The sequence below is a fragment of the Cydia pomonella genome, chromosome 9 (assembly GCF_033807575.1).
Source record: "Cydia pomonella isolate Wapato2018A chromosome 9, ilCydPomo1, whole genome shotgun sequence".
NCBI classification, from domain to species: Eukaryota; Metazoa; Arthropoda; class Insecta; order Lepidoptera; family Tortricidae; genus Cydia; species Cydia pomonella.
In genome coordinates, this window is record NC_084711.1 from 1,626,424 (window position 1) to 1,638,702 (window position 12,279).

Genomic DNA, 12,279 nt, shown 5'->3' on the forward strand with positions numbered 1-12,279 from the left:
AGCATATCAGTGTTTCAATAGCCTCCGTGGTCTAATGGTTAGAGCGGTTGTCTCTCGATTCGGAGGTTTCGGGTTCGAATCCCGGTGGGGACACTGTCAAGTAAAAGTCGCTTTGTGACTTTGTGAGACTATTCCCGGTTTGGCTAGGACATTGTAGGCTGAATCACCTGATTGTCCGAAAAGTAAGATGATTCTGTGTTTCGGAAGGCACGGTGTAAAGTCGTTGGTTCCGGCTGCTATCTATCCGGTGGTGCTCGTCATGAGAGCCATGTCAGAGGCCTTTGGCGACTCAATAACTCTAACACCAGGGTTTTTAAGGTACATCAATCTTACAACCCACACGATGAGAAGAAGTGTTTCAAAAGACAATCACGCCGCTTATTCTGATTTTTGCCTATAATAGCAGTCGTTTAGCACTTCGCTGGGAGCTAGAGTTAAGACGTGTGGGCTTACTTAAGAAAACTGACTTAACTGAATTCCAATAAGATCATTTTTACTATTTGTGATAGTAGGTAAATGGTAGTCGCTCAAAAGTCGAGTAGTACAAAACGATTTTATAGAAAAGAATAAAATTGAAATTGGTAGTAAAGGATGCATGGAAATTGCTAAGACAACACAATGACAGCTTTACTAAAAAAGCAGTCAAGAAACAATCAAACGATTAAATTTAGAGTGCATTAACTAAAACAAAAGGTTAAAGTTAAAACGTATCAAAACTTGTATTCAGACAATAAACATTACTCCTTCTTTAATGGTACCATGGTAACTAAATTATAACTATCTTAAACAATAAAATATTAATCAATACTTCTAAACAAATAAATACGACATCATTTATCGTCATTTCATAAAAAGAAACAATATTAAATCTTCTGTACTAATAAACCTAAAAGTAGTTTAGCTAACAACTTAACTCATTTACGTCTCCATCAAATTATAACAGAGGAATGTTACACTTAAGAATTACTACCACCCCGACGGAGGACGAGTGGCTACAGAAATATGAGGTAATCTTCCTACACCTTACCTTACCTCTTACAGCTTAAACAGCTTTGACTCCTACAAATCTTCAGGAATGGATGGGATCTTCCCTGCGCTTCTTAAATGGGGTGGGAAGCATCTCACTCTGAAGCTGACCATCGTTCTGCGCGCCTGTCTGGCTCACTGGTACGTGCCGAAGCAATGGAGGGAGGTCAAAGTTATCTTTATACCGAAACCAGGTAAAAACGACTACTCGGACCCCAAATCCTTCAGGCCCATCAGCCTGACCTCTTTCATGTTGAAAACATTAGAGAGGTTGTGTGACAGGTACCTTAGAGAGAGGGTGCAAATTCATGTGCCCTTGCATCCAAACCAATATGCCTACAGCCCTGGCAAATCTACAGAATCGGCACTTCACGCAGTAGTAAGTAAAATTGAGGTGGCGGTCAAAAACAGATCCATGTGCTTAGGAACCTTCATAGATATAGAAAGGGCTTTCGACAGGACCAGGTTCAGTAGCATTACAGCAGCACTGGTAAGACATGGCGCGAATGCAGTTATGACAGAATGGATAAACAACATGTTGAGCCAACGAACCATCAAACTCGGGACGGGCGAAACACAGCAGGCATTAATGGCAAAAGGATGCCCCCAAGGAGGAGGCCTATCGCCACTACTATGGAACCTTGTGGTGAATGACCTGATCACCACACTAAACAATAATCACTATTACACAATCGGCTATGCTGACGACATAGTAATACTGACGAGCGGCAATCATGCAGGTACGGTATGCGATGTTACCCGCTCTGCACTAGCCATCGTGGAACACTGGTGTTTTAACAACGAACTCTCAGACAATCCCAACAAAACTGAGCTGGTTATGTTCACCAACAAACACTTCCGCCTGTTCGACACTGAACTCCAACTATCTGCGGAAGTAAAGTATTTAGGGGTAATTGGGACCGTGCGAAGTGCGTGGTGGGGGTAAGTAAAGCGATCCCAGCGCATAAGGTGGTAAAAATTTGAACTAACTGCGGATAACGTCTTTAACATTTCGTACAATTATATGGCTCGAAATGAAACTTTGATTTACGATTACTCCTGAAATATTCATTTAAATTGAATGGTGTAAGGGACCATTGCAATCTGTATGAAATGCTTAATATAACTAACGTATTTATTTTGATAATTGTTAATAATGTATCCATGTAAATAGCTTTGCAAATGCCACATATTACGTGATCTTTTTCTAGAAGTTAAGAATGGATATAGTAAGTTATCCTTAAAAGATAGACATTTAACATCGCGGACTTTTTTGTAGACCTATGAATGAGAAACAACCCCACCATACGTTGTGTTGTTATAGCTCAAACGGATTAGGCAGCGTTTTCGATTAAAGCTCCTAGCCAGCGTGAGATTTTCCGACAACATCGTTATATTTCAAACAATTTACACAAAACCTTAACAAGTTATATACTTAAGCCTTCCTCAAGAATCACTCTATTGATAGATGAAAGTCGTATGAAAATCCGTTCAGTAGTTTTTAGTTTTAGAGTAGTTTTATAAGATGTAGTGAATTGACGTTTTCCCCTAGACTTGCGGACACTAGGTTGCGTGACAGTCGTGCACGCTCCCAATACTTGACAGCAAATTGAATTAGAGCAATCACCTAAACGGCAAAATTGACAAAGCCACAGTCGTAATCTGGCAATGTCGTAGGATAGTGGGTAGAACCTGGGGGCTAACCCCAAAGATAACTCTATGGCTTTACCAGGCAGCCATGCGACCAATAATAAGCTACAGTGCGATAGTTTGGTGACCACGCACCACACTATCCGTAGTTGAAGCTGAACTACAACGAATCCAGAGGTTGGCCTGTATGGCGACCACGGGCTGCATGAGGACAATACCAACCGCGGCCCTGGAAGCCTTACTGAGCCTGCCGCCGCTGCACCTCTTTATACAACAGGAAGCGCTAGCTACGGCGGTACGTCTCAAAAAATCTAATCTCTGGAGACCACCTAGGGTACCACACACCGAGATCCTCTACGAGGCGATAGGTAAGGAACCGCTAATAGAAGCGGTGACTGACAGGATACCCAGACAATTCGTCTTCGACAAGAAATTAAGATACAGTTACACGAAGAACCTCGTGAAGGACTCAACCCATGAGAGCTGAGAATCATCACGGATGGATCAAAGACAAGGTCAGGCACTGGCGCTGGAGTATTCTCAGAGGACCTAAACATACATATCTCAACACCACTAGGACTTGACTAGGTGCCCACAACACAGTCTTCCAGGCAGAATTGGCATCATAATAGCAGCACACGAAATCGCCTCAAGGAAAGTATTGGACTACTCCATCCGCATACTCTCTGATAGTTAGCCAGTACTACAAGCTCTGCAAAGTTATACTTTGACCTCAGGGCCGAGATCCTCTACGAGGCGATAGGTAAGGAACCGCTAATAGAAGCGGTGACTGACAGGATACCCAGACAATTCGTCTTCGACAAGAAATTAAGATACAGTTACACGAAGAACCTCGTGAAGGACTCAACCCATGAGAGCTGAGAATCTTCACGGATGGATCAAAGACAAGGTCGGGCACTGGCGCTGGAGTATTCTCAGAGGACCTAAACATGCATATCTCAACACCACTAGGACTTGACTAGGTGCCCACAACACAGTCTTCCAGGCAGAATTGGCATCATAATGGCAGCACACGCAATCGCCTCAAGGAAAGTATTGGACTACTCCATCCGCATACTATCTGATAGTTGGCCAGTACTACAAGCTCTGCAAAGTTATACTTTGACCTCAGGGCTAATCTACAAATGCCACAAAGCTCTGTCAGAGGTAAGCACCACCATCAGCTTAACTCTGCAGTGGATCACGGGACACAGCAACTCGCGAGAGAACGATGCGGCCGACATATTGGCGAGACGATGTTCGGAACTGAGGGTGGCAGGACCGGAGCCAATTATTCCTCTGCCTTATGCCTGGCTCCGGAACATGCTGCGACACAACACCAAGGTAAAACACCAACCGTACTGGTCTAACCTAGGCACGTGCAGGCAGGCGAAGGAAGCCCTCCCGACAATCGACCCCGGTTTGTCGAGGAGGCTGAGACAGCTGAAGAGGCCACAGGTCCGGCTTTTGACTGGGGCAATAACCGGCCACGCCCCACTAAACAAACACCTACTAACCCTACGTGTTACAGATAGCTCCCTCTGCAGAGAGTACTTGGAGGCAGAGGAGACAGCCGCCCACGTCATTCTTGAATGCCCAGGGCAGAGCCATCAGCATCAGAGCACTTTATTATTATTATTCGCACGAGATGCACACCATACTGTAACGCACTAGACACTGACTGAGAGACAGGAGGCCCTAGTGCGCTTACCCGTTTGACAGAAAGGGATAGCAATATGCGGCAATCAAGGACGCTGTCTCCGCGCCCCTTTGGCCCGGCATTATTTGAAGGCCAACGTAATTCTTGTACGGTCGTATGTTCATACGCCTCTTTGCCGCGACGCACTTTGAGGATAGTTGGTAAAAGTTTATGGTCGTATGTATGTACGCCTATATAGCGTGACACTATTTGGTGGTTCGCACTGTCACGTGAGAGAAGTATGTACGTACGCCTTTATACTCCGATGAATATCGGGGACTGAATGAAAATATCACTTATACGCCTTCAGTACGGCTTTTTGGAACGACATAAAATTATGACTGTCTGTTATACGCCAAATGATTTTTTAATTATTTACTTAACTAATTGTTATGATAAAATTATGAAAAAAATTGTGCTTACGTATTGTTACAAGACGAATACGATGCCGTTAAAAACGAAAAATGGCATTTTTGCGTATACGCCCCTTTGGCCTGAAGCCCTCGATATATTGCTATTCATATTTTTGGTAACAGTAATATAAAATAAATATAATGAATAAAATAAAATAATGAATATTATAGGACATTATTACACAAATTGACTAAGTCCCACAGTAAGCTCAATAAGGCTTGTGTTGAGGGTACTTAGACAACGATATATATAATATATAAATATTTATAAATACCTAAATACATAGAAAACACCCATGACTCAGGAACAAATATCCATGCTCATCACACGAATAAATGCCCTTACCAGGATTTGAACCCGGGACCATCGGCTTCGTAGGCGGGGTCACTACCCACTAGGCCAAACTGGTCGTCAAATATGATCTAAAAAAGCGCTAAAATCTTCTGGTCTAACTCTGCCTGGTACTTTAATTATTGAAGCCATGTCTAAAAATGATTAGTTATTTAACTTACTTGTCTTATTTCAGTTTCAACGCCGTTGGACAGGAAGTGTGTTTGTTTCAGGTTAGGTGCTAGCAGTTGCCTGTGAACAAAAGAAATAAAGTTAATTTTTGAAAGACATATACCTAATAAATTAGCAGAATCTGTTTACAGTTTAACCTCGTAAGGAGCATTGTGCATTACAATGTACAGTCAGCGTCAAATACTTTGTAGCAGTCAAAGTGGCCAAATAGTTCGGTACACCATACTAAATATAGGGTGTACCGAACTATTTGGCTACTTTGGTTGCTACAAAGTATTTGACGCTGACTGTACACTCCTTTTCAATCTTATTAGAATCTTTCATGAACTATAGTTTATTAAATATTATTTTATACTCATAGTGTTGTGTTCCTGCTGGTGAGTAAGGTTGCAAGAGCTCAACGAGGGGGGGGTCGGGTTTAGCTTACCATCAGGCGGGCCGTATACTTGTTTGCCACCGACGTAGTATAAAAAAAAATTCAGGTATTGTCTTGTTAATGTTAAACGCTGTTGCTTGGTGCAATGATCGCAAGTAATGCAACTGAAACATGTATCGTTTTTGTTGTCTTAATAGTTCGCACTTGCTCGCTTTGTTTCGTCATGGTTGGGCAGTGTTTACTTTCTGTTTTAACATAATGTTATTCTTACAACATTGGTTCCACTTTTCAGAATGACAACGGCCACGTGGTTCAAGGGAACCACGTTTTTTCGACATTTTATTTGGCACAATCAGATTAGGACCAACCTCGAAATCTCTCGAACAGTCATGAAATTGGTATGTATATTAATTAACGTCCCCTTTTTCATGCCCGCGCCATTTCACATTTGGGGACCTTGAGAAATCGCAGCCATCTTGGAAAATGTGTACCATCCTTCATCATCATCTTTATGAAAATATAGTGTAAGGCAACATTAAAGCTTATTAATTTCTACAGAAAAAAGTCCGGTATATCTTTGCGGAAAAAATACATCTTGTTATAGAAAATACTTGCTGAATCTAAGTTTAACGCTTTTTCACTTCCATGGGACATTCTCTTAATAGGAAACTCGGAGGAATATGAATTTCACTTTTGACTATACATTTGTACGTGATCTAACCCAATATTAACATTTTACTCGACTGCGACTTAACCAGAAAGTAGGGTTATGGGTTTAAGTACTGATGATTCAATACACCCTGTAGCTTAGGATACTGGACGGATTTTTTTAAATGACGTATCGGTAGATACCTCTTACCCTGCACAACTTGTTTACACTTGTTTTATTACAGAAAAATTAAACCAACCGCCTTGAGAGGACTCCGAATATTAAATCATATTTTTTCTTCTGGCGCCTAAACTATTTAGCGGATTTAAAATCGAATAAACATTCGTAGATCCATAATTAGCAGGTACACGAGTGCTACGCAATACAAAGTTACTAAAATTAATGGAAGAAAGCTTTTTAGGGCTAAATAATGTAATAGCAAAAACAGATTTTAGGTCTTAAATGGGGTTTAAACATTAGTAATTAAATTTCACTACTACAATTTCTGGGATCCCGGTTTGCGTGTCTTAAAATTTGAGCTTCGGGGACCATGAGGATAAGACGGCATATGAAAAAGTATGCGACTTATTTGTTTTTTCTTTTTTTCTCTTTAGCTATGGATTTAATATGAATATTGTGTAAGAAGAAGTGAAAGCTTATTGCCATGCCCACACCGGGCATGAAAAAGGGGCCTTTAATTTATGTACATACCAAAGGGTGTAGCAGGATAGCCTAGGAAAAATTGCCCCCAGCGATTTTGGGCCGAAACTGTAATCAAACGATGCCTTTTGGGGAGGTTATACTCTGCACAAAGTTTCATCCCTCTGTTACCCCCTGGGGGTGAAAAACACCCGATTAACCCCAAAACTGTTTTAATTATTTTTTCCTAAACTATGAAAGTGACGAATTTCAAATTTCGTACAAATATTAATAAGACTAAAAGCTATGTGCTAAAAAAATATTAACCCCCTAACCATTGAAATTCTTGTAAAAAAAACAAAAATAAAAAAAGAATCAACCTGTATATCAAGTTTGGCTCATGGTACCACACCATTTTTTTTTTCAAAAATGAACCAGTTTATATTCTACATGATACAAAAGTTTCATGGACCTACTCCAGAAGGAACATTGCGAAATTAATATGTATTGGCTCTTTGGTGCGTACTATTCATTGAACTCCCACTAAGAGCCTTGCATTATTAATAAACAATGGCTTGCGATCGGACCGCTGGCGCTGCTCGTGCCCGATTTGAAAAAGGTGGGGATAAAGAAGTATGAATCAAACTCATTTGTATTTATAAAAACATTTTTAGGGTTCCGTAGTCAACTAGGAACCCTTATAGTTTCGCCATGTCCGCCTGCCTGTCTGTCTGTCTGTCTGTCCGAGGCTTTGCTCCGTGATCGTTAGTGCTAGAATGCTGAAATTTAGCATGGATATATAAACCAATAAAGCCGACAAAGTCGTACAATAAAATCTAAAAATTTAATTTTTTTGAGGGTACCTCCCCTACACGTAAAGTGGGGGTGAATTTTTGTTTTTTGCTTCATTCCTACAGTGTGGGGTATCGTTGGAAAGGTATTTCAAAACTAATAGGGGTCTTCAACAAACATTTTTTGATTAAGTGAATATATTCGGAGATAATCGCTCCGAAAGAAAAATAAATTAGTCCCCCCCCTCTAACTTTTGAACCATAGGTCCAAAAAAAATTAAAAAAATCGTGGAAGTAGAGCTTAAGAAAGACATTAAATGAAAACTATAGCGGACATGATCAGTTTAGCTGTTTTTGAGTTATCGCAAAAAGTTTCCCCTTCATAGTAAAAAGACATACTTTAATTAGGTACTGATTATGCAAATTTGCCTATTTGTTTAACTCACGTGAAAGGTACCGTTTCATCCCTTGGTTAACAATTTACTATACTTTAAGCTCCAGTTTCGCCTATTGTGACGGAAGAGTAACTACGGAACCCTACACCGAGCGTGGCCCGACATGCTCTTGGCCGGTTTTTTTAAATTATTTTGTTTTCGGGTCCGAGACGTTGCGTATTAAGCATGATACGAGTATAATGATTAGTAGCTACGAAATAGTACGTTTATTTTAATTTCGCAATGTTTCTTCTGGAGTAGGTCCATGAAACTTTTATATAATATAGAATATAAATTGGTACATTTTTGAAAAAAAAAATGGTGTGTGTACCATGAGCCAAACTTGAGATCCATGTACAAATGAGTTTGATTCATTCTTCTTTATCACCACCTTTTTCAAATCGGGCACGAGCAGCGGTCCGATCGCAAGCCATTGTTTATTAATAATGCAAGGCTCTTAGTGGGAGTTCAATGAATAGTACGCACCAAAGAGCAAATACATATTAATTTCGCAATGTTCCTTCTGGAGTAGGTCCATGAAACTTTTGTATCATGTAGAATATAAACTGGTTCATTTTTGAAAAAAAAAATGGTGTGGTACCATGAGCCAAACTTGATATACAGGTTGATTCTTTTTTTATTTTTGTTTTTTTTTACAAGAATTTCAATGGTTAGGGGGTTAATATTTTTTTAGCACATAGCTTTTAGTCTTATTAATATTTGTACGAAATTTGAAATTCGTCACTTTCATAGTTTAGGAAAAAATAATTAAAACAGTTTTGGGGTTAATCGGGTTTTTTTCACCCCCAGGGGGTAAAAGAGGGATGAAACTTTGTGCAGAGTATAACCTCCCCAAAAGGCATCGTTTGATTACAGTTTCGGCCCAAAATCGCTGGGGGCAATTTTTCCTAGGCTATCCTGCTACACCCTTTCATAACTGTTCTAGAGATTTCGAGGTTGGTCTTAATCCGATTGGGCTATTTGGTATCTCGCGAATGAAAAATATGCAATTTACAGAAAAAATATTTTTGCATAATTTTCTAAATATATATACATCAAAATGTCGAAAATCGAAGTTGAAGGTCGTTATTGGTAAAAGATCGATCCAATGACGTATTAATAACAATAAATGATAATACCTCATACTAAAAATGAAATCTGTTTACCTACAAACAGAATTCATTTTAGTATAACGTGGCCAGTTATTGAAGGGTAGCTAGTAACTAGCGATTTACCCTATATTGAAACAGGAAAACCAAATTTTTAACACAACATTTAGCCATTCCGACTATAAAAAATTGATGCCGAAACAAAGCATGTTGCTGCGACCACGTAAGATTTGGTTAGATTAACAACGTTAGCAGAATAGTAACCAGAAAGAATTCATAACATTCCTCATATACGCTCCACGGTTCAGTGTGCTCTTGACCTGGCCTTTCTTCAGGATTTCCCCGATTGGGAAAAATAAATTCATGTTATAAAACATTTTATGCGAATATTACTTGCTGATTTATATTTAGATTCAAATAAATATAAATACTCTATTTCGTATAAAAAAGAAAAAAAACTATACATATATGCCGCTGACCAGGCCCAAGTACTCAAGCACCGCAAATACTCGACGTTGCTCGACGACTATGAGTTTGCGGCGCTCGCGGTTGAGACTTTCGGTCCCTGGTCAGCCGACATGAAAATATTCATGGCAGCACTGTCGGCGCGGCTGGTCGACACCACAGGGGACCCCAGGGCTGGCGCGTACCTCTCTCAACGTATTTCCCTTGCCATACAGAGAGGTAATGTCGCCAGTATCATGGGGTCCATGATGCAGACCGACCTGTTAGAAGGGGTATTATTTTTGTAATTGGTTCTTTGTTTTGTAGGTATGTATATTTTATAGTAGATGATGTTATTTTATTTCTAGGTTTAATTTTGTAGATTGTTTAAGAGCTTTATTAGAATAAAATAATTACTATACATATGATATCTTCTAAAAATCTTAATAATGCTCGTATCGCAAACAGTAGTCGTTTGTAAAATTAATTTTTGGCAAGAGATCCAAAATCCGCTATTACTTAAATTTTGCCAACAAACAGTTTCGTTATAATTTGTTGCCTGCGGAAAGTTTGGGCTTTAGAGCAATTTTCAGCCATTTATTAGCCCTTGACGTGTATTCAGATCTTTGAAATGTGGTATTGATTTGATATTTGATCCGAATTGCATCCATACATGTATATATTAAGTGCGAAAGGGATGCACAGAGGTTGATTTTTTCTTTGATATGGCTTCTTGACCGAGTGATCGTCATATCGAAGGCAGTAGCCTGCTAATGTGAAATTTCGTTCTTTTTGTGTGTTTGTGTAAAGACAACGGATCTCAACGGGTGTTAACGGATTTTTTTCACAATTAATTGTGGGTTCAACTCCCTATCGCGGTTTTTCCGAGGAACTACAAAATAGGATTCTTTAAATTGATTGTAATGATTGTAACGGGTAGGCAACGCGTATATCTGAAGTTGAAGGCGTCCATATACCACACAAAATACTGCAAACTTTTGGAACCCTTATCACAGAATAAATAATAGTACTACCGTACATAAAGGAAAAAAAAAGTTTGACAGCGATTCAGGGACGAATCATGTTGTCCCTTTCTAATGTATGGCACTATCCTTTTCAAATGGCTATTTAGGGTTGTCAAATTCAAGTGGTTATTTTATCTGTGGTTGTGCCCGCAAAGGAACGTCAAGTTCTGCCAAGCATAATAATTGTTCGTAGCAATGCCGAGACGAATGGAGCCGAGAACGCCCGAACAGCTGCAGTTTCTCCCCACTGCCCTTACTATTGGTGGCCAGAAAGTTTGTTTGCCATCGACTTAGAGGCCTAACGACTTAGAGGCTTCGGCGGCATCGGCTTGGATTCAGTCGCGCGTGCATTTAAATCGTATTTGTCTGTACATGTATTTTCGCGACCGAGACGCACGGGGGGCTAACATCAATTTTTTTTTTAAAGAAGCCATTCAGATTACTTAAATGTACAAACCCCGATGTTAACGGAGTTTAAAAAAACACCGTATTTATCCGTACCACCGTCGTCGTCGTGTACCGTGTTTTTTTTTTCCGTTAATTTCAAGGTTGCATCCCTGAGCTTACATTAAGTAACTTTCTCAGAGATACCGGTATTGTAATTAACTCCATTTCGGATATACAATAATTATTTTTTATGTTATAAGGCCCTTAGAGATGTGTACACTTGCCTTAGCGCCTGTTTACATATTGATTAGTGTTTAGTACGAGTTCATACATTTGCTACTAAACGTAAGTAACTATTATAATCTCGGACGATCGATGGTCGAAATGACATTCATATGTCACAGTTTTCAATTGTTTGGTTGAGTTAAATGTAATGCCTGTGTTACAACAACGCTATATGCAACTTTCATTACTTTTTATTAAAAAAAAACCTTTTTGAAAATTAACTAAGCCATTTAGTTTCGTTAAACGTACTTACTTACCGATACCCCGAAGTTAACGGAATTCAATAAAAACACGGTGTATAAGAATAATTCGGTATATTTGAATTTAAAAAGTGCGGATACGACTTTTTACGCTAACAAAAAAATTGACAGGGATTAAATTAATATCAAAACAAAATAATATTTTAAAATCGGAATGCGCTACTCTGTTCGTTATCCATGCCACGTCAGTAATTTGCTAAAAGGTTTGTAAATCGATCATGCTTTTCGGTGCTTTCACCATTTTTGTTTTATGGGAAGCTAAACCTGGCCTTAGGGAAAAAACGGCTTTTTACAATGTCGTTAAAGTGAAAATTGTATTAAAAATGTCTGGCCTTTAAATTACTAAGATTGACAAGCCTTTGAAGTTCGGGATGTTTTAAAAATTGAAAAATTTCAACCTTATTTTTACCGTCGTTTTGGTTCAATTTCAATAAATTTATTTTTAGGGAGCTCTCCATTATTTGGAGATAATAGAAATCCATTATTGGATATGTTCCAAATTTTGAGTTCCTAACTGGTTAAAGTTAAAACTAGTTTTTCGTATCGCCTTTTAGAAAATACGTTTTCAC

General features: G+C 39.2%; 1 protein-coding gene across 11 annotated transcripts in view; it reads right to left on the reverse strand.

The window, feature by feature from the left end:
- LOC133521066 (disintegrin and metalloproteinase domain-containing protein 11) overlaps positions 1-12,279 on the reverse strand; it is an 813,047-nt gene that overhangs the window by 201,293 nt on the left and 599,475 nt on the right. For all 11 annotated transcript variants that reach the window (XM_061855801.1, XM_061855805.1, XM_061855799.1 and 8 more), the window contains one exon: positions 5,302-5,371. In XM_061855801.1, coding sequence (XP_061711785.1) covers positions 5,302-5,371 — 70 coding nt within the window. The remainder of the gene's footprint in view (positions 1-5,301; positions 5,372-12,279) is intronic.